The 25,834-nt window shown below is 38.7% G+C and overlaps 1 protein-coding gene across 1 annotated transcript in view; it reads left to right on the top strand.

Moving 5' to 3' along the window:
* The window catches only part of anpeplb (alanyl (membrane) aminopeptidase-like b), a 31,626-nt gene extending 6,647 nt beyond the window's left edge, over nt 1–24,979 (top strand). Inside the window, exons 7-20 of the mRNA XM_075470586.1 lie at nt 1,425–1,568; nt 2,861–2,926; nt 3,711–3,776; nt 3,863–4,008; nt 7,400–7,479; nt 8,439–8,572; nt 9,776–9,831; nt 11,895–12,042; nt 12,230–12,318; nt 18,436–18,546; nt 19,289–19,456; nt 19,548–19,688; nt 21,966–22,029; nt 24,290–24,979. Of these exons, the coding sequence (XP_075326701.1) occupies nt 1,425–1,568; nt 2,861–2,926; nt 3,711–3,776; nt 3,863–4,008; nt 7,400–7,479; nt 8,439–8,572; nt 9,776–9,831; nt 11,895–12,042; nt 12,230–12,318; nt 18,436–18,546; nt 19,289–19,456; nt 19,548–19,688; nt 21,966–22,029; nt 24,290–24,442 (1,566 nt within the window). The 3' untranslated portion in view covers nt 24,443–24,979. The remainder of the gene's footprint in view (nt 1–1,424; nt 1,569–2,860; nt 2,927–3,710; nt 3,777–3,862; nt 4,009–7,399; nt 7,480–8,438; nt 8,573–9,775; nt 9,832–11,894; nt 12,043–12,229; nt 12,319–18,435; nt 18,547–19,288; nt 19,457–19,547; nt 19,689–21,965; nt 22,030–24,289) is intronic.
* The last annotated feature ends 855 nt before the right edge of the window (nt 24,980–25,834 follow it).

The raw sequence follows: 25,834 nt of genomic DNA, 5'->3' as shown, positions 1-25,834 counted from the left end.
ATCCATGCGGGGGGGGCTAAACCTTCCTACTGATCCACATGGTCTTGGTCTTAGCAGTTTGTTAAAGAGCATTTAAAGAAGACAAGGCCTGTTGAACCCTAAAGAAACTATCTTGTTTTAACGTACATGCTACATCGGGGTAAGGACCAAAAGCATACATTGTTGTGTCATCAGCGTAGAGGTGGATGAACGGGTGGCCCACAGAACGAAATATTGTTGGGCCAAGTATCGGACCCTGAGGTTCACCCTCAGAGCTGAGAAAGGTCACGCTCTAATTTAACATGTTGTAACCTATCAGTAAAGTAGTTTGAAAACTCAAAAATAACTTTTTATTGTGTCAGTTCAACCAAAACTGGACTCTGTACATGTGTTTTATAAAAATGGTAGGGCGTAAACGTTATGGTATCCAGTTGAAATTCCACTAAAGCTGCTCTCATTCACATATTTTTGTTTCCTTTGACAAAAGGTTAAAATGATTTATTGCAGCGTCATCTGTGCAGTGTCACTAAATTAGATTTAAGTAACTTAAAGACAACGTCTGTTATTTCTTGTATGATGATCTCCCACATAAAATTCTCACACAGTCCACAACATTGTGGTGTCAGACATACTTTTATAAATAAATCGATTCCCTTCCCGTGCAAGTCTACTGGGACAATGATGGTGATTTGGTTAACTGGTCATGTTGAACTATAACTATAGCTCAACTCAACTCTGCATGTAACCATACTGAGTGATCTGAGACATCAGTGACGCTCCAAAAAAACAAGAAAATGTAACTGGTTGAGTAGGTGTCCCATGTACAGGGGCTGTAGTTCCTCTACGCAGTCGGCCCCTTTGCTGCACGTCTTCCCCCATTCTCTTCCCCCTTTCCTGCCTGATCATTGTCAAATAGGCCAGTAATGCCCAGAAACCCTTAAAAAAAATAAAAATGTAATGACTGAAGTTGCCAAAAGCCTTGGCTGAGTCAATAAAAACTGCTGCACATCATTATTCAAATCTAAAGCAGAAATAATGTAATTAATTACTTAAAGTTGTAGAATTATAGAGTCAGATCAAAAACCATAAAGATCTAAGTAATGGAAGTACTGCCATAAATGTTATAATATAACATAATGTTTATCCAACATCTGTCGGTACTGCTGCCAAATATTACCACATTCATCCCTTGTGTATTACTGCATTATACTGACAAACGATTCTTGAAACTACATGATCTGGAACTTATTACATTTGTGGGATTTGGGCACGATTACAAGAAGCGCTCTTCAAATGTAGGTATTACTCACTTTGCGATAGTCTGATCATTCCAAGATCTACACACATAATAGAAAAAGCCTTGCAAGTACAGCACACACCTCAAAAAAGTCTAATTTTCAATACATTTCTGTGTCACGCAACAGTTTAATCTCTGCTTTCCACAGAAAGACACTTTGGTTATGTATGAACTCCACTCAGCGTTTGAGGAGGACGCTCTGGAATCATCCCATCCTCTCAGTGCTCCACCGGAAGATGTCGAAACAACTTCTGAGGTCCTTGGGATGTTTGATGCCATATCCTACAGCAAGGTAGAGTGTCAGATCAGTGGATACACAACATGTCCAACATGTCCTCTGACCACAAGGATGATGCGCCACACAGAAGCATACACAACCAGACTTCTTGAATTAACATCAAACAGTTTTGGCTTTACTCCAGATCTAAATGTTACTGTTGTGGTTTTAAAGACATACCGTCCTTCAACGTGTTTGGACGAAACACATGTGGTCGTCATTGAAACAATGGCGGCGTGCCCAAAAAACACAACAGAGAGCTTTTGTAAATATTTAACAAAAAGGAAATCCAAAGTGGAAGAAGTAAATTCCCTTTTATCCTCGGAGGCGAGTGAAGCCAAACCTTTAGCAGAAATAATTTCTTGTTTGTGTTAGAATATAAATGTCCACCAGTTTGACGTCATCATGACGTCATTATTGAGTCGAGCATTCAGACACAACATCTCTATGGATTTCCATGTGAGCTGAGGATCTTTGTAGTCTTTAAAGTTCTGATTCAAGTTCATCTTTAACTTGTCTTCAATCACTTTTTGATTATGGAGAATTCAAGGTTGCATCACTGACTGCCCTCTCTATGAGGCAGTGATGGTATAAAATGATATTTCCAGCATGGTGCAGTTTCATAAAGGTTCTTCTCCTGAAAAAGATGCCTCAGTTTTTGCCAAATATTTGTACTTTTAGTGTAATTAATCTATCTGTCCTGAGAAGCTGATTCAAAGAGGCGACGTCTTTCTCTAAATGTTTATTGGCAAACAGCAGCTTTGCCCTATTTTTTTTATTTTTGGATAGCAAAACCTTATAAATACTACAACTTCCATAAAGTTTGATAATGTGCAACCTTTTTCTTATTGAAGACACAAAACCTGCAGTTCCTGTGCTAAAAATTATGGGGTTATTTGTGCATCAGAGGCTTTTCTCTTGACCTGATTTTAGGGAAGCAGCAGGTCCTTAAAGCCGCAGGAAGCCCCTCAGATCTTGCCGTAATAAGACGACACACATTAATACCAAAGGCAGCAGAGAAACAACGTTTTAAAGATGATCCCTGACTACTAACCTGGAAATATTGATTCTAACGTCATGATTTTGAGGTTGTGATCAATCTAGGGATGTTTTCTCTTTTAACACATGACTGTTTTCGACTGAAAATGACTCCAAATAGCAGCTGTATTGGTAGGCACTGTTTTGCAGAGGATCACATATTTACTTATCCAACATTGTTGAATAGGTTTTCATCATATGTACTTATTTTTTCACATGACCACTTGTGTTCTGTTAACATTAACTTGTGATTTGTGTTTACTCCGAAGGGGGCTATGGTGCTGAGAATGCTGGCCAATGTGGTGACAGAAAGGGCTTTCAACAGTGGACTCAGAGTAAGCAGCTGTTTTTAACCTCACGTAGAGTGCCTGAAATTCTGCAGCAATGATTAAAAAATACTTCTGACAGGATCCTGCAGGCAGACTTTGTGTCTCAAGACTAAAGATGACCTCTGACCCTGACCTCATAAACGGTCTGTTTAGAGTTAAGACTCAGAAGAAGTGCGCAGTCCTAAGTTTTGGGGCTTTTTTTTGTGATTAGGAATAAAAACACACACAAACAATTTCTGCAACCAAAGTCAAGAAAACTGAAATTTTGTAAAGTCTTTATGACATTAAGTGTCCTGAAAGGTGTTCTCAGACAGTTGCGGTCATGCAAATAGTCTGATTTGGTTGGTCATGAGTGTTGCCAGGTCGTGGTCTTATTCAGCCACAGTTTCTTCAACACTATCTGTACTTTGAGACTTTAAAGTGCCAAATAAAGTGAACACTTTGGTCATGAGAAATGAATGGATCAACATTCATTTTCAATCCTGGAAAGATCTAGTTTCACTTAAATTTTGGCCCAACACCAGGGATGCATTTGTGGTTTTTTGTATATTGTATTAAGTTCACCGTTTCTTTCTAGATTTAGATTAATGGTGTAAATATAAACTCTAATTCATAAAACTGGCTACAATAGCCCTGAAAATATTGGTAGCTTTGTGAAGGTTTAAAGCTCACTTCTATCTATCAGAAAGATTAACGATTTATGGGATTCTTTTATTCAGCTCTAGTTCATTTGAGTACAAGTGTTCCTACTCTAACTACTTGGATTTCTTTTTTCTGTGTGTGTTTTTAGAGGTACCTCGAGACTTTCAGAAAAGGAAACGCAGACCAGGACGACCTGTGGGAATTGATACAATTGGTAAAATCTTGTGATTTATTAGTAATAATACGGCTTCAGTCAGTCATTACATCAAGTATTCTAAAATTATATGTTAATGTTGGCAGGCCAGACATGATAAGACTGGTTTAAGCGTTGCTAAGTTGATGGATCCTTGGACCAAACAAAAGGGCTATCCTGTCATCACCATCGACACTAACGACGGAGAAATCTATCAGAAGCAGTTTCTGTTCAACGACACTGCAGAATCTAGGTATGTGCTATAAGATGCCGCAGCTTCTCCCTTCACTTCATGTCGACCAAGAACAAAATCAACTCTGGTTTTAATTGTCTCCAGAAAGATAAGCTTTTAGAATTATAATGTTTGATTAATACTGATTCTGGTAATGTTTCAGTCGTGGTTCTGTTGGACCTCAGTGCTGCGTTTGATACTGTAGATCACAGAATCCTGTTGCACAGGCTGGAAAACTGGGTTGGACTTTCTGGAGCGGTCCTTAACTGGTTCAGGTCCTACTTAGAAGGCCGGAGTTATTTTGTTACTATTGGCAGCTATGAATCTGAGCGAGTGGCCATGACTTGTGGAGTCCCCCAGGGGTCCATTCTTGGACCTCTTCTGTTTCACTTGTATATGCTTCCTTTGGGTCAGATATTGCAGAATTTTAACATCAATTATCACAGTTATGCAGACGATACACAACTTTATGTGTCTCTGTCACCGGACGACTGCAGCCCAGCAGAAGTACTGTGTCAGTGTCTGGAGGAAGTAAACACCTGGATGAGAGAGAATTTTCTACAATTAAATGAAGACAAAACTGAGATCATTCTGTTTGGTAGCAAAGAGAAGAGGGTCAGCGTTGGTAAATATCTTGAGACTCGGGACCTTACAATCACTGACCAAGTTTGTAACCTCGTAACTTTCAGCAGCCACATCAAAGCTGTCACCAAGGCAGCTTTTTACCACCTCAGAAACATCAACAGAATTAAAGGTTTCCTCTCCCAAAAAGACCAGGAGAAACTCATCCATGCATTCATCTCCAGTAGACTCGATTACTGTAATGCTCTTTTAACTGGATTTCCCAAAAAGAGCATTAAACATCTGCTGCTCATCCAGAACGCTGCTGCTAGAGTTTTAACCCGGACTAAGAGATCTGAACACATCACACCAGTTTTAAAATCTTTACACTGGCTTCCAGTCAGTCATAGAATAGATTTTAAAAGCCTGCTGATGGTTTACAAATCCCAGAATGGTTTAGGCCCAAAATACATCTGTGATATGTTCAGAGAATATAAAGCCAGCAGAGCTCTTAGATCCAAGGACTCAGGTCAGCTGGTCCAGTCCAGAGTCCAGACTAAACATGGAGAAGCAGCATTTAGCTGTTATGCTGCAAACAAGTGGAACAAACTGCCAGTGGAGATTAAACTTTCACCAAATGTAGACATCTTTAAATCCAGGTTAAAAACATTTCTGTTCTCATGTGTCTATGCATGAAATATCTTTTAACTTATCTAGACTGGTGCTTGTTTTTAAATTCATTTAAATTATTTTATTTGTTTCTCTTTATATTCTTTTATGTATTTTTAATGCTTCTTCCACTCCCTGCTGCAATGCTTTTATTATGTGTAAAGCACTTTGAACTGTTTGTACATGAAATGTGCTATATAAATAAATTTGATTTGATTTGATTTGATTTAAGCACATCATGACACATGAAGCTATAACATGATATAAAACCTATTAGACAACAAAAAAAGGCATCACAGTACAATTACTCAATTAACTGAAGCCACATTAAGTTAGTATGCACACAGGATTCATGAAAAACCTGAAAAAGTATCTCCTTCCTCCACCTCACATACCCCCATAGATTCTTAATAAAAGATATCTAGGCATTTACCAACAGCATTGCATGTAAACACTCTAGGGAATAATCATGGTTAATTTTTTAAACTTAGTTAAAACATTCCCAGAAACAGTTCAGTTCAAAAAGTTCCCTTATTGTCATGGAAATCCATCCAAAATGTTAATCCTGTACAGAGCTTTTTAGAGACTTTTAGCTCGCTGTTTTGGTTGTTTAGACTTGTTTGTGTCATTGTGGTGTCTCAGATGATTTGACAAAAAATGGCTAGTGACAGGAGGTTGTTTATATTGAAGATGGTGGCTGATTGAGACAAGGCTAATAGTGGTAATTTGTGGAAAAAGAGAGGCCAAAAGACATTGACTAATAACTTACGATTGTAGTTATAAACTATCTTAACAGCCATTAATTCACTTAATGTTCTTTTGATGGTTATTGATTGAGAAGTCAAAATGTACAGCGTTAAGCTTTGAAAAATCATAAATGACTTCCACATTTGATGTCTTTCTCCAACATGTTGGAAGATTATTAGTAAACTTTGGAGTATCTTATTGATCCTTTTGGAAAAGTCGTACTTTATGTTATCAGTCTCATTACTGCCAAAAAAGTCAATTATCTTTTGTTATGTCATGATTTGATAAGATTTTAGAGAGGCTATCGACAATTGTGCCATTTTCTGTTCCTGATCTACACGTCAATCGATTAGCATTAGTTGCTCCAAGAAAGCAACAAGTAAACCTTAAGACAGCTTGTTTTGGTTATTTGTTTTTCTCTTAAAATACAATAAATGTGCAGAGATAGAAAATAATGTAATGAAAAATATTCAACATTCCACTGGTATGTTAAATGGAGCATTGCGACCACCCTTAAGCTAGTAGCGACTAGCATCGTTATGCTAATGCTAACAACTTGCATTTCCATGCTAATGTAAAGCATTTCTGGTCATCATAAACTGTTATAACAGCCATTCATACTCCTAAATAAATTTCAGATTAATAAGGAGTGTGAATGACATTGATGATAACAAGGTTGATGTGATTCTGGTGATGGGAAAAAGATCCTCCCAAAATCTCATTTTGGAGCACTGCTATCAGGAGCTATATCCATTTCTAGCAGTCTAATTTTTGGCATTCTCCCTGCTCCAAAAGTCACTCTCATCAACCAAGAAGAACTAGTGTTGTTATCTGATGGTTAGACTAGAGTTTGACCAACTTTATTAGATTATGTAGTTTTTGTGTTTCACAAATTGAATTCAAATCGAATACTTACAAAAATAACATAGCGTGACAGTATAAGTGATATCACATAGTGTTTGAACAGTGAATGGATGACACTGCGGGAAGATTCATCTTTCATTTGTTCACCTGCACTCGTTATCATCATAAATCTATCATCCAGTACCTTCAGCACATTTCTAACTCTCTCAGAAAAACAGCTCACCGAATCACAAAAAAATGTGATTTCTTTTCCAGCTGCAAAAACAAACAAAAAGATTCCCCAAAGGCCGCCTTGCTTGTATTTTTCTGCTATGCCTGCATGAAATCATTGCTGCTCATTACAGTAGATTATACCTTTGGCCCTGCAGAGTTTCTGAGGCCGTGTTTTATAACTATTCATGTCATAACTGCTGTGGTAAGTTGCACGGAGATTTAACAAACTGTGGCCTGGTTTTAAGCTGTTACATCCAGACTGCCACAGCCCAGGACTCAGGAGACTCTGACTGACATCATGCTATTTCAAATTATCTGGTTAAAATTCATGCCACAATATGTTTTTTTTCCCCTTTAGTCTCTGGTGGCCCATCCCAATCAGATTAAAGTCCAACAACTCTGATACCACTCTTGTCTGGCTGGACGAAACAGGCCCAGGTAAGTTGTAGAAGTACACAACCCAAAGCCAAATGAAGTATTCACACACTGTTTCATGTAAAAACAGCTTAGTTTTTATATTTAAGAAAACCATTTTGTCCAACACCTTCTGTTTCATGAAAACCACAGAAACCTAAGGAGAGAAACATGTAAAATGTTGATTTATAGACACCCATACACTCATGTAATGGTTTTCATGGGATACAGGTCAGATGGGGGTGTAATGAGACAGATGTAAGCAGGAAGATTACTGAAAGACCTAATGGGCCCAAAGGGGAGAGTCTTTATCTATCCCCTCAGTCTTTAAAATCTGTGGAAAAGTATTTTAAATTAGACTCTTAAACACAGCAAAAACTGAAATTCAAGCAAGATTAAATAACTCATATCTACATAATATGGTTTGAGAGTGTAAACACAGAAAAAAAGACCACAAAGATGTGCAAAAATCCCACAAATAGATCCAAAATTACCACAAATGTGTGAAACAACCACTTTCAGTGACCATAAAGTGACATAACACAAGCACAGTGAGGCAAAACAAAAATTAAGAACAGAAAAAAAAGAATTATAGAGCTGTTAAAAGATAGCGTACGACACAAAACAACTGAAGAGAGAACAAAGCGATGTAAGACTCGGAAAAAATGTAAAACAATTGCAGAGAAATGTAAAATGAGCAAAAATCATGCAAAAAATGACATTGCAAAGAATAGTTAAACAACTGTGAAGAGACACGAAACAGAGCGAACAGGCACCACATGATTGTACATAATACATCTGCTTTAGGTTTGGGTGGGAAGCCTTTTACATCATTGTGCCCAGAGGCCTATAGTCATAATTTGTCCAGGGACACATAAGACCCCCCTTTTCATTGTATTTCCTTTCTCTTTTTCACTTTTCCATCAACTTTTCCTTTGTGGTGAGTTTAACTTGTGTCAAACTAATATTTGTCTCTTAAACAGTCAAGAAAGAAGAATTTATTTCCAAGAAAGACGAGTGGATCCTGGCTAACGTCAACTGTTATGGATACTACAGAGTGAATTACAACCCAGAGAACTGGCAGCGCCTCCTCACTCAGCTGGAAACAAATCCAGATGTGAGTACCGGGCTAGATAATGAGTGAGCAGATAACAGAGGTTTTATAAGCAGCTTTAACAGGGAAAATGGAAGGTAAAGAATTACAGTTTTGACTAAAAAAGAGAAATTATTTGACCCAGGCACACATCTCAGGGTCATCAGCGTGTTCTGGACTGTCAAAATCATCTCAAGTTTTTATGAGAAATGCTAAAAATCATCCAAAAGATCAGCGTTTGATCAGCTTTATAGGTGTTTTTTTCAAAGGCCGAATGAAGACCAGACCACTCCGAACTCGAATTGACCCGAGAAACTCAGGGGAAAGTAAGAAATGTTTTAGCAGATGGAAAGTTACAGGTACTTAATTTTAGGCCGGAGATTTACAGTATCCCAAAGCTGTGCAGACACTTCTTAAACATTACTCTTTCCAAGTGCCGATAACACTGAGCAGATGCTGTCAAAGATGCTCTTTACACACTTTGCCTCACACACAAACACGCAAAGCAAACAGAATCTTCGAGGTTTCCAAATCCCAACAAAAAACCTGGATTGAGAGTGTTGTTGAACGGTCAGTCGGCAGGTCCCCGAAGGTGACTGTCGTCACTGTCACAGACTCTTCTGCCAGGAATCAAATCAGAGTCGTACGACATTAAGGCTTACAGGCAGGTTTCCAACTGGTATTAGTCAAGACTTTTCCAGAAAAGTGAGCGTTCATGTTCAGATTCAGCATGACTGAGAACAGTTTTTATAAACTGAAGAGTTAAATAATTACAGGCAAAGATCAGGGCCGTGTTTACTTTGGCTCCTTTCCTTCGCGATCATCATCTTTGAAGAAGACGTCGATGGCAAATATGTAGAAATAAACCATCAAATGAACACGATGAAGTTATAGTGAAACGGTTTGGCTCATGAATCTATGAGAAATACTCAGTGTACAAACTTAAAGTTCAATGAAACGCTTTCTCAAACGTCGCCGTTCGTCAGGCTGGTGGAGCCGACCAATCAGATCAGGGCGGCCTCTTCTTTTTACAAAAAAGATGTGTTAAAATGCAGAATAGCCCTCTGTTAGTCATTTCTTTGGGAAGTTTAACTTGGAAAACGTAAATGTACAACTTAGACTTTAGAGATTAAATGCCCAGATATCAGTTTGTCCTGTTTCTTTTGTTGATTTATGAGATGTTCTCACATTTGGGATCTTTTTCACCTGAAGTTTTCTGTTTTCCAGGGAATCCCACTGATGAACAGAGGGCAGCTTGTTGATGATGCCTTCAACCTGGCAAGGTACTATCCTTTCCCTAACAAATACATGTGTTATGACATAATACCGACAGATTAAAATTGATGTCCAGGAGTGAAAAATTCCTTGCAGCAGAGTGTTTAATTTCTATCATTTTCTTCATACTGGAGTCTCTACCAGGCTACTGCAAACCCTTTTTTCTATCAGCGCATGTTGGAAGGTTAAACATTACGGCTTGACACAAGCACTGTATCCATTTGTTGATGGCTGGCTGTGAGTTTAAGACAACATTGCAGGAGAAGGCTTATGACTTCAGTCGATGTGTCACAATAACGTCGTGCTGAAGGATTTTGTTTACAGTAACCGTTGGATGGAGCATTGTAAGAAGTCCTCTGAAACATTGTTAGTTTTTACAGACCGTCCTAAATTTGAGGCCACACACCCGCCTCCCAAATCAAACCTGTGGACCAATCAGTTTGTTAGTTTTATACCAGATGATTCTAAATGTGTTTTACATCTGTTTTGTTAAGGTTTGTTCATTAGATACTCAGATTTTTGACCCGACTTCCTGACACTGGTAAAGCAGTTACTGTGCAATCACCCAACCCTGATAGTGTGGTTGGGGAGGCCAGGCCAGATGTTGTGTCTCTGAACTTTTTACAGATAGTTACAGGAAAAACTAAATATCTGTGTCAGTTTCTGCACGTTTAGCTTATTAGTGCATCATCTCCTCAACATATTTGACAATCCTCTGACTACAGCAGCCACTTTAATATATGATAACCTCTTTTAAGCAACTATTAGTCCCACAAAACACATTCTTGACTCGTTGCTTTCCATTTCTTAAATAGAAAGCATCCATTTTTCCTTTTGCAACTGCACTGTTCCTTCCAAGAAAGTCGCATATCAGCAGTGTTGCCATAGTTACTTTGAAACAGTAATCTGACTACTGACTACTTCTTTAAAAAGTAACTTAGTTAAGTTACTGACTACTTGCTTTTAAAAGTAACTCAGTTAGATTACTTTTAGTTACTTTCAGCAGAGGCTGATTCATCGCCTATAACATGAAAATGACTACCAGTTCTGCTAATACTCACTTTATTGACATGTATTTTAACCGGAACATCAAAAATGACACTGGCATTTGCAAACTTTTTCTTGAAATAGGCTTACATGTTTTTTTAAATAAAAAATAAACAAGACAGTCTTTCTTGACTTTACTTAAAATATAAAAAAAAACCTCTTACGTAAAAAAGTAATACATAGCCTACTGAAACGTAGGCTATATGTTATAAAGTTAGCACGAATAGCTAAACCTATCAACTATCGTCTGTGACAGGCACTGATGAAAACTGTGGTTTAGATTGGTGTATTTATTTAAAATTATTAGGGAAAGTGAGTAAAATGTAACAAATGATATCACTGGTGTTTCACATTTTAGTGGGACGGATCACTTTTACTGGGTAGGTAGATGTAAAATAACGAGTGACTTCAGGCGAACCCCGCTCCCGTCGCGGACACTGATATAACTCATAAGAAAACGAAATTATCCCAAATTATTTCAATACAAATGTATGATTATAATAATCGTGAATATATGTTGACAAAAGCCAAATATGGGGTATACGTTCCCCCGAAATGCAGAAATAGTAACGCACGATGTTTTAGATAAGTAACTTCAGTGACTACTAGTTTTGAAATAGTAGTTGCGTTAGACTACTCGTTACTGAAAAAAGTAGTCCGACTACAGTAACGCGTTACCGGCATCACTGCATATCGGCGGGGCTTCACTGTAGCTCCGTCCTTCTGATCAGTTTATTCATTTGTTTTACCAGCGTTGCATTCAACCCGTCACTGTATTTAAGTTTTATGGACCGGTTATCATCACAGAAGGTCCTCCTCATGCTGGAAGATTCCCTACGCTGAGGCAGAAACACACGAAGAAGAAGAGGAACTTCCTTCTTTGAAAGCACCTGCTACGAGGACTTAGAGGAAACTGTTATTGAGGACCAAAGCTGACACATTTGAAGCTATACTCAGGAAATGTTGACGCTGTAAAGCCGAGATGTTTGAGATCTTACCAAAGTCCAATCTCTTTTCTCCTCAGGGCCAAACTGATCGATGTGACTCTGGCTCTGAATGCAACCCGCTTCCTCAGTAAAGAGAGGGAGTACCTTCCCTGGGAGTCAGCAGAGAGGAATATTAAATACTTCATGCTCATGTTTGACCGCACTGAGGTTTATGGACCCATGCAGGCAAGTGTCATTTAAAGACTGTATCTTGTTATAAAAACTTAATCATATTGCTCACTGCAATGACTTTTGGAGGACTGATGTATCAGACCAAGTGTTATTTGCTTTTGTTAAGGTTCATCCGTGATAAAACATGACATAAAGCTCCACATATTTGTAAAAGTCTGCTTTTAAACCCGTCTGCCTGCAGCTTTACCTCCAGGAAAAGGTCAGAGGGCTGTACGACTTCTTCAGGAACCACACAGATCAATCAAGAGTCCCGGACGATCACTCTTTACAGTAAGGAAAGATATGCTTTTTTATTTTTATATGATGAAGATATGCGATCTTAACTGTCTAACTGTTCACAAAGCATTTATAAGGGGTTAATGATTGCCAGACTTACAGGTTTGCAGCCTTTCAAATGCACAGTTCAGTTGAAAAGTGCCAATGCAGAGCAAATATGTGTAAGTGTCATCAGTAACGTGCATGCGTTCATTTACTGTGGACTCGCACTGCCGTCGAGTTCAGGTGAAAATTACAACGATTGTAAAGCGGCTGTGAGCAGAATTGAGCAGAACTCTGAACTCTAGCAGCCAGAGATCTGATTTTAAAAGATGGTTGTTTCACAGAGAGAAAAGACACACCCAAATAACACAGTTTATGATCAAATCACTTTAAATGTAAACAATCAACTAGACTCAAATGAGCCGAGGTGCTCCACACATTCTCCGAAGTTCCATCTTTTTTTTTTTAAGTTTAGGAGTATGTTAATATATTTTATGTATTCCCAGTGAAGCTGCTCGTATTCACATATTTTTCTGTTTCTTTTGTCAGACGACTAAACGCTTCAAAAATAATTAATTAAATCGTCCCATTAAGACTTTGTGTCAGCTCACGGCCACTTAAAGCGTCTCCAGACTGTCGCTCTAATAAAATCCTGATTTTATAACCACAGCCTCATCTGAAGCACTTCCATGTACAATTAGAAGTGTCTTTCCTGTGTTCTCACACAGTCCACAGTGTCTCTTTGACTGGGGTCAACAGACTCGTTTCTTTCATACAAATATTACTGATTGCATGCGCATCCAGGCTGTAAAAGCAAAGATGGCGGTCATATGGCTGTAATTAACTTCTTTTATAAACACATTTTCATCATTTGTACGTTCTTGTTGTCTCAGTATTGAAATGATTCAATCATAAAACGAGATTTGACACAGACTTAAGGAAGACAACATTTCTGATTGATCTTACCTGATTTTTCGACATTGGTCGTGTTTCTTCTCTCCTAATTTGATAATAGTAGCATAAGTTTCTCTGGGCTCGATATGAAACGATACCTACTGTACAAGAAGCCTCAATCCACTTTTTGTCAGGAATAGTGTCGGGATCTCAGTCTCTCAGCAAATTTGATTCAATATTCCTTTTTCGTCACTAAATAAAGTACAGTGAAATGTCTGGGATGGGATCCTGTTGGAATTTTGAACAATTTTGTCCATCTTTTTTAGGCGATTGATGAAGTTTATTGATTCCACTCCTGTGCATGTATACTGGGACACGGACAAAACGTCCCATTAAACGGCCAAGTTGATCCGTGACGATAGCTCGACTCGACTGTGCGTGTTGGAACTGAGTCGGTTCCAACCTGATCTGATAATATGTTGGTCCACAGCCCAAAACGTTTGAGTTCCACACTTAAAACTTAAAAAAGAAAAGTTTTTCACCCTCTTTTCTCTTTTTGTATACTGAGACACACGGTGCTGCTTCCTGTCGCTGCATGATGACACTGTTCACCTGCGACGTCTCGCTACCTGACGCGCGTTGCTTGCTGTTGATTTGCTCATTTATGAAGAGGAGCGCGGCGTTTGTCTGTTGAATCTGTGCGAGAGTTCGTTGGTTCGAGAGCCACCTTCCACCTTTTATCTTTTTCATTTCTGCTCTTGCTCGCACAGAGCTGGGGGTAAAATTGATATTACATGTGTAGCTTGTAAGCTTTCCAACACAAAACAACGGCCTACGTATAAGTAACCATCTCATGATTTTCATCACTGAATTGTGATGTACTTTTTAGTAGGGCTGGGCAACGATTAAAATGTTTAATCGAATTAATCACATGATTTCCCTGAATAATCACGATTAATCACATTTGTACGCAAAATCCAAAAATGAATTCAAAAGTAGTGTATAGCTTTTAGCATTTAGTTTTATTTTAAATGTGCTGCCATATGAATGAAAGTGCCATAACATTTGTTGTGCAAACACACTTTTAACATCAGCATCTTTCTATAGTTTTTATGTAGAAGCCTCGCTCCACTGTCTGTTTCCTTGAATGACTTGCTGCTATCAGTCGTGTGTTTTGCCTTTAAGTGATATGTTAGACTGGAACTACTACGCTGAGAAGACAATTCAACTTGGCAGTGTTTACAGATGACTTTGGTTCTGTCGACCACGCCGTCTGGAAGAACTTTAAAATGAAAATGGCCGAGTAAAAGTTCCGTACCCTTCTCCATGTTTGGTGGATCCGTCGATTACTTTCTTTTCCGGTTCCACAGCAGACAGCAACAGACTTTTACTATAATAAAATAGATAATAAAACCTGTGTTACTGTGCGATAAAATATTTATCTCGTAAAATAATTAACGAGTTAATTCGCCCAGCCCTAGTTTTTAGATAAACCAAGAATCTGTCAGATAACTGTTTCAGTTTTGCAGCAGACACAATCGTCTGCGTGTTTGTCTGCAGAAATCACTGCCGAACTGTTGGATTACGCCTTGAAATGTCTTTTTGTTGTTAGTGGCGCCAGTTATATTGAAGTGTTTCACTCTTAATCGATGCCAAACCATTAATTGTTTATATCCAAACCTTTATTCAACCGGGAATAAGACACTTTTTAAAGCATGTCCTCAACTCAGCTCATCATTACACTGGAAAAAATCAAAGTCTTACCAAGTATATTTGTCTAATTTCTAGTTAAAATATCTCATTACACTTGATATAAGACACAACTGCCTAACAAGTACTATTTCAGCCAGATATAGGGACTTGTTTGAAGACAATACATCTGGAATATCTTGTTAAATGAAAAAGTCTTGAAAACAAATTGTTTTGAGTCACATATCATATGAAACAAGCTTTTTTTTTTTACATTTGAAGAGGTTTTTAAGCTAATTTCAAGATGACTTTTATCTCAAAAGTCCTAAATATCACATCTTATTTCAAGAAATCTTAACAAGCCGATTTTCACTAGTTCCATTGGCAGATTTTTTTTGCTTATTTCAAGCAAAACCGTCTTGTATTTGTTGTTTTTCTTACTTATTTTTGGAGGGGCATTTTTTCCAGTGTACGTTAATAGTCATATGCAATAAACAGTAACCCCCCCCCCAATAAATCACAAACAGTCAGCACTAGTTTTATAAATGTGTAAATAACCCATAAACGTATTGATTAGGCATTGAGCCTTAACCGCTTGGGTGAATTCTTCGGGTCTCTATCAGGAAATAACCCTCATGCCGAGTCTGAGCGTGCTGTTGAAGTCCGATTCGCTGACAACAAACATCCAGCACGGAAACACTCCTCAGCACGAATGTACTGGAATGCATCTCAGCTTGGCCACTTGTGGTTTGGCCCCTCAGTGCTCCACAGATGAACTGATGCCTCGCAGCTGTGCTAATCAGACCAACCCGGTGCTGTTCGCTGAACCTTTGCTCCACTGCCCTGCTCAGCAGCCGAGCCAAAGCCACACCCTTCAACCTGCCCCATACGCTCCATGCTTCCACCGGCTTATCTCGCTTACAGCCGCAGTAACTTCTCATAAAGAAAAACAACGACCACTTATCACAACATGTTATTGCAGTAAGCTGCCCTGCGTCACTGCTCTGTTGCGTGGACGAACGGGTTTGTTTGGACGTTCTGGTTCTTCTTCTTTTTCTGCTGCTCAGAGCCAAAGTTTTCCTCAGGACTTTGTGTGATTTTCTGTCTTCACAAGCTTGGAATTTGTCCCAGAAAACTGCTGATACATTTACAGAAGCGGAGTCGAGGCAGCTGAGGGAACTCTAAGAGGCTGTGTCATCAGACGGCTCTTATATAGAGACTCTAATCGTGACTGTTGTCACCTCACATGAGCTCTGATGGTCATTTTTACACTCTGGCTCTTCTATTCACACCAAATCGATAAAGAATATGTAAGAATCTTACATTTAGATTTTAAGTTATAGTTGGTAGTTGTTGTTTTTCTCAATTATAAATCAAACCGAGTGGAATGGACTTTGTTTTTAAACTTTGACTTAATGTGTTTGAGTCTGAGTTGTCTGTCTAATGGCTTCTTTTGCATTCACCAGTTTCCTTTAAAGTTGTTTATTTTGGTTTTATTCAAAGATTCAAAGTGAAATTAAGGACAGTCTTACTCCTTTAAAGTTATGTTATAAAATAAAATTCCCCACAAAGATTAATTCAATTCAGTTCAGTTTTATTTATAAAGGGACAAATTTATAAAGACCGAAACGTCTCTTCGGTCCAATCTCCCGTCCTGAGCGTGCATGAGGCGACTGTGGAGAGAAACGACTCCCTTTTCACAGGAAGAAACCTTCTGGCAGAACCAGAACCAGGAAGGTCGGCCATCTGCCTCGACCAGCTGGGTTTTTATTAGCTTTTCTTTCAGCAAAAATCATCATTTTATCCGAGGGTTTTGACCTTAAATTTGACTTTTATCTCTTTTATTGGACCATTTATGCAGAAGTGGTAAAAAAATTCTGTTCATTCTTTATTCTTTTGTTTTTATTTTCATATCAAACTGCGATCAGTGAAAAATATATTTTTTATGATCAATTTATGAATTCACACACACACAAAAAGCAGTTTGTTAGAAAACAAACAAACAATAATCTCCACGTTTGAATGATCGGTGCTGTTTGGTGTTTCTGGTCTTTTCTCTGGTTTAATCACTCCTTAATAGTTGTGTTCATTCCTTGTATTGTGTTTTAGATTCTTCTTCTGGTCATTACTCCCAGTAATTCCTCTGTTTCACTCCTGTTTCCACTCTGTCAGCCACAGCTGCAGCCACTTCCTCATTAGTTCCCCTCAGTATTTATTCTCCTTTGGGAATCTCAGTCCTTGTCAGATCTTTGCCACTTTTTCTTTAACTATCATCTCTGTGTTCCGGTTCCTCACTGCTCTGGGTTTTTTCCCCCTTTGATATGCTGTTTATGATTGAGTTTTTTATGTTTTAAGCTTAGTTTCTGCTTTCTGTGTTCTCATCCATTGCTTCTGTACTGATCACACAGTTTGCTTTGAGAATTAATCCTGGAAGTTTTCATCTTCCCTCTAAAACTTGAGGGAGGATGATAATAACAACAGAAAAGCAGTTAACTTAGTTTAAAATAGATAGAAATGAATAAATATAACAGAATTCATAGTCAAAATAAAAAGCCTTTCCAGCCTTTAACTTTTATGCACATTTTTTACTTTGTTTTTGTCATACAAATCTGACAGATTAGACATTAAATTATATGATTTTCTATTTTAGGTCAATCAAAGTATCCACAGCATGCACAGACTTGTTCTTTTCAGCAAATATTTCAAAATCTTTTCACAAGATTATAGGAACAGCTCGGCGAGTTGAATTTTTGTTTTATAGTTTGCATGTTAAAGGTGGGGTAGGGGTTCTTTTTCTGGAACATTTTTTTACATATTGCTTGAAATACTCTTCACACCCCCATTGCAACCAATTAATTAAAAGTTTTGACACAAATATGAAAAGTTTTAGTGGCCTCTAGAACCTACAATCTAGGAAAAACAGTATCCAATCATTGTGAACGGACCGTTCACAATGATTGGATACTGATGCCGTCTATCAAACTGCAATCTGCTCCTCCCTCCCCCTCCTCCCCCCCCTGTGCGCGTACCCTGCTCCGTGAACGAATTACGCGTCCAGAAGCTTGGCAGGAAGCTAAACTAGAGCCAGCTTGGCTAGCACCTAGCATTATTAAACGGTTCATTATGATGTTGAAAGGTATTTTCTTACCTGTGAATCCGCCATGAGAAAAAGTTAGCCAAAGTTAGCCAAACCATTCAATGCTTGCTGTCAGAACAGCGCTCGTGCACCTTCGTGCTCGTGAACAAGCATTGCGCGTTCATGTACTCTAGAGGCGTGGCTTCGGGGCAAAAGTGAAGAAAAGGGTTGGGACTTTTTACCTGTGTATTTTCAAAATGCAGCTTCGCTGGACTCAAAATCCAGGATCTCTTACCCTACCTTTAAGGGGGAAACAACAAATGCTCAGATTATTCAAGGTTTAACCTTAAAGTTGACTTTTCTTGACTTCTAAGTCAAGTCAGCATCATTTCGGTCCTTTTAGCAGCATTTCCAACAAGCATCTCAATCACCATTTCCTTTATGACATGAATCTGTGCTTCGTCCCATAGACACAACCAGATCATCGCCATACAGCTGGCCTGTTCCAACGGACTCCCAGAATGCACCGAGATGGCTAAAGAAAAGTTCGCTGACTGGATGAACAGCAACTCCACCAACAGGCATGAACTTAAGTGTGATTTCTGCTCCTCACTTTCTGAATTCTCCCTTAAAAATGCTCCAACCGTAACAGCTTTTTTGTGTATTCTGTTTTGCTTTACCCGTCAGCGAAGGTTTGGTAAAGGTAGGTGTAACCTGACCACGTTTTGTGTCCGTTATGGTGGCTGTTTTCCACAGTGTGCTTACCTTTAAAGCTGCACTTGTTAGGATGTTTAAGCTCTCTTAAAGTAAAGTAAATCATGAGCTTTTATGAACGGTAAAAGTGTTATTTTACTAATTATTTGAGTTGTTTTTAATGTGCGACATTTCCAGGTGCAACTTTGAAATAGAAACAGTGTTTTTTTCAGTAAATGTTTAGTATATGTGTTATATATACATGCATGTGAGTGTGTTATTGTATTAGTGCTTGCCCACATTTGCATGTGTATGTGTTAAACAGTAACGTGTGACAACAACAACCTAAAGCGCATCAAGGAAACCGTTCGTCTCCATCACTTTTTTTTAAATATTCTTGTCACGTCTCAGCCTAAACTCTGATTCAGAGAATGACTTTTGCTATCATGGGACAGCAGATATTTTGGGGGTGTAATCCCGTTAACCGCCCACAGACTTGTTGGAGAAAGTGTCTGTGAATATGCGCCAAAAAAAAGATCCTGTCAGCAGTTCAGCGTAACCAAGAAAAATGTGAAAATGATCAATTTTCCCAGCAGGGAGAGTAAAGTGTGTGTTGTGTTTGTGACTCAGCATCCACGCCAATCTGCGGTCCGTAATCTACTGCCAAGCTGTGGCTGCTGGCGGGAAGAAAGAGTGGGAGTTCGCCTGGGAGAAGTTTCAGAGCTCCACGGACCCCTCAGAGAAAGACCAGCTCCGATACGCTCTGTCCTGCACCAAGAAGACCTGGCTGCTCAACAGGTGACGCACAAAACTCCCTTTAACAGCAGACACGGCCACGATAAGGTGAACCCAAAACATGCAGGCAGTCAACGCCTTCCTTATCTGACAGATACCTGGAATACACTTTGAACCCTGAGAAGATACGTCTGATGGATGTTGCCTCCACGATTAACAACATTGCTGAAAATGTCGCGGGGCACCTGCTGGCCTGGAGCTTTATCAGAGCCAACTGGGATTACGTCAGTCAGGGGTAGGTTGCTTTTTGGACTGTGTGTTCTGTCTCTCATATCAATTTTTCTCATTTTTCTGAGTCACAAACAAGTCTTTAATATTGCCCACACTGTTAGTTTGATCAGTATGAACTTTAAAAAGAGGATGCAATGGCAGTTTTGTTTGGTTTGAGGTCCTTTAAAAGGCCACATTTGCATCAGTGATAATACATTTTATTCCAGTGGATTTACTGGAAAAGGTATTCATGGTTTACCCAAAAACACACGCTGGCTCCTGAAGTGAATCAAATCGAAATCACAACATGGCCGAATTTCTCAAATCAGCAAATATAACTCAATGTAATTTTCTGATTTACACACCGAGCATCTATGTGAAAAAGTTACTCGATGAACCAGGTTTTTCTTTTAATTGGTGTAAAATCTGCAATAAGGAAGCATTTTAGCTAATCTTCTGCTCCCATAAGTGGCGAGGGCGGACCGGCCCACGCGGCCGGTTACTATGTAGTGTTAAGATAATAATTCGGGTGAAAATCGATTGTTTTTGACCTGGTCGAGCGCTGGATACTGGGTGTTTACTGGCCCAGGCTGAGTGGGAAGATGGGTTCAGGGTGTTTTAACCTGTGTGGCTATAATCCCATTCATCCCTAACTCAGCACCTTGGTTTGTGGTGTTCCTTGTTTAAAGAAAAAAAATGTAAAGTTCGTACAGAAAAGTCAAGAGACGATAGAGAATGAATGAATGAAAGAATGAATGAATGAATGAATGGGCTCACGGCAGGTGCATCAGGATGGGACAGAAACAGGCATTCATACAAAATATGTCTCACTCAGGGTGCTTGCGCAAGTCTTGAAAGTCTTAATAAGTATGGAATTTTGAAGCACTGTTTTCCAGACCTTGAAAAGTCTTGAATTTTGTGTGAAAGTCTTAATAAAGTATGGAAAATAAATGTATGGTAGAATTTTACAGTATGCTGAAAGGCATTGTGAAATGAGAAATAGGAACGTTAGGCTATAAAACTCTAATTTTACTAACTGGTCACATACTGTATTAGCCTAATGGGGTGATATCCAATCAACGCATGCTTAGCCTAGAGGTGAGGTCTATTGACATGTACTTGTGATTTTCATGTTTTGAAACGTTTTCATCAGTAAAAGCATAATTTACTGTGAATAATGCATTTGTTCATTGAATACTAGCCTTTAAAAATGAACATTTCTAATAAACACAGTTGGTACAATCTCAACCAATGAAGTAGGCAGTAGGCACACAATTTACAAGTACAGAAAGTTCAGGTCTTGGGGAAAAAAGTTTTAAAAAAGTCTGGAATTTTAATTTGGAAAAAGAGCAAGCACCATGCTCACTGTATTTTGTATCCTTATTTTAGAAAAAGAAACATCAAAAACACCTGCTGTAACATCTGTCTGACGTATATTAGCCTGTTCCCAGCCCACAGCCCACCTCCCACAATGGTAGAGCTGCCCCTGACCAGAACCTTAGACCCCTCCCCAGGTCGGTCCACCCCTCATTCGGGATGTAGTGCTTACGACACCTGATGACCAAAATGACTCCGATATGTGAAGGCGATCTCTAAACTGAAAAACCTAAAGCTGATTCATTTAAATTGGTTAATCCGTTAGCATTAAGGATATGCTTAGAAAGGATAAAGCATGGAACTCAATAAATCTTAGCAGTATATAACACACTGTTAATGATACTTCACATTTATTTTTGCAGACAATAAAATCAGCTATCTAACCATAAACTTGGGTTCATAGAGCAGTGGTGTATGGAAGTGGTTCGACGTCCCTGCTGGTGTTTATTGGTTCTTTATTGGAAAGCCATCAGTGCTGTGAGTGTTTTCTCTGGCTCCAACTCGCTGTTTACAGAAGCTTCTTGATACTGAAACAACCCGCGGAGGAGCAGAGCCATAAAGAGCCAGTTATAATAAACAGTGGTTTGCAAAAAAAAACAACAACCCTGCAATGTGTCTTTAAGTGCAAAGGTCCTATTGTTTTAATCAGGCGCTTATCGTCTTCATCGTAAAGTCTCCACTGTTTGCGCCGTTACCAGGAAGCTGAAATTATTGGTTTCAAAGTATGAATACACTCAGGAGACAGGCTTTCACTTTATGGCGTTTTCTACGGTAAATCATGCAACAACGTTCTGGATTCACTGATTCCTTCAGTTTCTATTCGAGTATAAAACTATTCACCCGGCTGTCGTTGTTTTGCTTTCACATACCTAAATACTGAGTGTTTAGTCAGAGGTTCTGAGTGCTGTTTCTGATGTTTTGACAGGGACGCAGCGTCGCTGATTGAGGGAGTCACCAGCAGATTCTCCACACAGTTCGAACTGGAAGAGGTAATTCGCTCGTCATGTGTCTCTCTGACGTGATAGCAGCGGCGTCAGCTGGATTCTCGTGTCTTCCAGCTACAAAACGATGGATAGCAGCTGGATACACCCTGATACCTTATCAGAAATCTGTGCCGTCCTGACGTCAGCATAGGATGAGACAGTCTCTGTATTTATTCTTTTAATTCCCCTTTGAGCCGTGATTCAAGATGACTGGTTAAGATTAATTGAGTTCATCAATGGCTCTATGTTATGTTCCTCATAGCCCCGCCTTCTTTCACCAGCATTACACTCGAAAAAAGGCCCCTCCAAAAATAAGTAAAAAAACAACAAATACAAGACGTTTTTGCTTGAAATAAGCAAAAAATCTGCCAATGGAACTAGTGAAAATCGGCTTGTCAAAATTTCTTGAAATAAGATGTGATATTTGGGACTTTTGAGTTAAAACTGATCTTGAAATTAGCTTAAAACCTCTTCAAATGAGAAAAAAAGCTTGTTTCATGTGAAATATGACTTAAAACAAGATGTTTTCAAGACTTTTTCACTTAACAAGATATTCAAGATGTATTTTATTAAAACGAATCCCTATATCTGGCTGAAATAGTGCTTGTTAGGCAGTTGTGTCTTATATTAAGTGTAATGAGATACTCAACGAGACAAATATACTTGTTAAGATTTAGATTTTTGTCCAGTGTATCATCATACTCTGGTTATTACCAGGCGTGTTTGGACATGTTTGCAGTCACACTTGAGACGCTTTTACCTTTAACCGTTCGTCTTTAAATTCAAGCAGAACTTTTAGCTCTTTTTTTTCCCCCCCAAGGAGGTTCTTTCTGCTGGAGGTAGTTGATCTACGCTGTAAAACCAATGCAAAAAGGATTATTTCAAACATTTAGGAAGTAAAAGTAGGTTTGATTTGTCATAAAGTGCTTCACAAAGAAAAGTAAAAAGGGAGAAAGAGATCAAAGTAAAACGCCTTCGTGGGAGAAAAAAAAAAGGGAAAAAACAAAATGAGACAACTGAACAAAAGCCAGTTTAAACAAATGGGTTCGCAGAGATCTTAAGTTTCAAAGTGTGGGGGCAACAATCTCCCTTTCTTCTGATTTGAGATCGAGGAACAATAAACGACCCCCGATGAGAGGACCTCGGGGTCCTGCAGGGTTTTAGTAAGTCTCACAAATGAAGCTCCCAACGTTGGAGCAAGGATTTTCAGCAGGTATCCGAACCAGATCGGAAGTTAAAATTAAGACTTGTGTTATAAGAGACCTTCTGGGTGTCTTTATCAGCAGCCCGGCAGCTGCAATCTGGACCTACTGTGGGCAGCTCAGATATCAAATTACCCAAGCAAGTGATAAAGGAATTACAGTAATGCAGAGGAGAAACAAAAGCATGGACCATCATTTCCATCTCTACTTCAACAACGTTCCATCGTTGGTGAAAACAGGATCGAACTAAAGGATTTACATGCTGATCGCATCTCAAACCCTGACTCAGAAAGTCTGTATCACCAGCAGGAGCAGAAAAGAAGCTCCTCAGTTGTTTAGATGAAGAAAAGTCGAGTCAACTGTCCAATCTTTTATGGGACCGTCTGCAGCCTTTAAGCCTAAATTTATCCTTGAATCGTGTGTAATTGAACTTTTCTGATGTTTATGCTCTCATTTCAAACAGATTTCTGAAGCTGTTCTCGTTTACATTCATCCACAATCTTTAACTGTGAATATTAATCATTTAGTAATTAGTACTACAACAGATCCAAGCTTTTGTTGCGTCTTCTCATCACTTGCAGCTAATTATCTTTATAACGTTTAGCTTTTTCAACTTTTATTGTCTTTAATGAATTATTTTAATCATTTATCTTTGACTTTTGCCTTGTCAGCAACTATGCTGCACTTATTGTTTGATTTCATCATCATTGATTGTTATATTTACCGATTTTTACTGTTTTTGGTAACGTTTATTACCAACTTAAAGCGACTTCATACATTGTTTGTGATTTAAGCGACATTTCGACTGTTATGTGATTGCTTTTATACAGTATATTACTATATTATATTTATATACATTATTATATAGATACATCATTTCCCTTTGGGATAGAGCAAGTATTCATTGTTTTGCATCCTTATCTCACACCTTCATGTGCAGCTCAAAGTCCAGCAGAAAGAAATCCTCTTAAATATGTTCCATACATCCAAGATTATAGCCCATATACAGAATACCAACAAAAGTGACCTAACGTTGTGTCTTTCTGATCTGTTTGTGTGCACAGCTGGAGTATTTTGCACAGAGCAAAGAGATGCACGGTGCCTTCAGGGCCGTCGAGCTGGCTATAGAGCAAACCCAAGTCAACATCCAGTGGGTCAGCGACAACAAAGCCGCCATCCTGGAGTGGTTTGAGGGAGAAACTGCTCATTTAGAATAATTTCAGCAGCTGCAGACGTAGTATCATGGCCTCTCGGATCAGATCAGAGCTGCAGTTGTGACAGTCCAGAAAATTTGACTTCACCAGACTGAACCAGGACTGTGCAGCATAAAAGAAGAGCACAGACAAGAAGCATCATGGTGTTTATGTATATACTAATGTGCATTATTTATGGTGTATCCAATGCTTACAATAAAAATATGATTTTAACTCGTTTGTGAAGTTTATGCGAGCGGCTCCCCCAGAATCAGTCCGCATTGTTGCTGCATCACCACATTAAAACAAACTCTCTTTCCTTACTGCTACTGCTTAGTTCTGAGAAAAATCTCGTACCAAAAAAACAAAAACAAAAGTACAATACAGACTGAGCTCAAAATCAAACGCTGAAATTTAACAGCTTCGAAAAGCTTCCGATCTCCGGACGCACGTCTCACATTTGCACAAGATTTTTTTGTTCATGATATATGTTGTAATCAAAGAAACCAGTTATCATGGTTGTGTTGCTGAGATTGTTATATTTATATTAATAAAAGCAATATTGTGTTAAAGTCGAGCCTTCTCATTGAGTGCATGTCATGTTTTTAAGAGGAATTTAACAGGAAATGTCACATTGTCTGTGTCTGCAGTGGAATATAGATACAGACAGATAGATACTTTATTGATCCCAAAGGAAATTCAAGCATCCAGTAGCAGATATAATAAAGCAATAACAATGTTTATACAATAATAAACACTTTAAAAACAATCTAAGAATTTAAAAAACTGTTTAAGAAAATAAAATATAAAAATATAAAGTGACCAGTGAAGTGACACGAAAGTGAAATATGTCAACGGGTGTTATCAGGCACCTTTTAAGTCACTCGTTTGTTTTGTATGCAGGTGTTTTATTGTTTAAAAAGCAGTAGCCGTGTCTCTAGTGCAGGGATACCCACGCTATCCTGCAGGTTTCAGATGTTTTAGATGCTTCAATACACCTGATTCAGATTAAATGGATCTCTTCAAAAGATTCTGCACAAGCCTGCTAATGATGCACTGGTCTGAATCAGGTGCATCTAATCTAATCAGCATCTAAAACATCTAAAACCTGCAGGACACCAGATGTGGGTATCCCTGCTCCAGACTGATATTCCTCACATTTTCATGGGCGCGACGTTCTCAGAGGGATATTTGAGATTTGGATCTGTAGAACTAAAAAGACTTTGCTTGATATGAGCGATTTAAAAATAGACTGTATCCAACTATAACTAGAACATTAATCCGGTTTTCTTCTGCTCACTTTATCATCGACCAGCGGCGAGGCTTTCTTTAGAAGCTTTAATAGTGGCACCAAACACACTGGATGCACACTTATAAGTCAGGTTTTTGAGGGTTAATCTTATCAGAGCTCTCGGT

The sequence above is a fragment of the Odontesthes bonariensis genome, chromosome 7 (assembly GCF_027942865.1).
Source record: "Odontesthes bonariensis isolate fOdoBon6 chromosome 7, fOdoBon6.hap1, whole genome shotgun sequence".
NCBI lineage: Eukaryota > Metazoa > Chordata > Actinopteri > Atheriniformes > Atherinopsidae > Odontesthes > Odontesthes bonariensis.
Note: the sequence above shows the minus strand (reverse complement) of the source record. Positions and strands in the feature narration are given on the sequence as shown.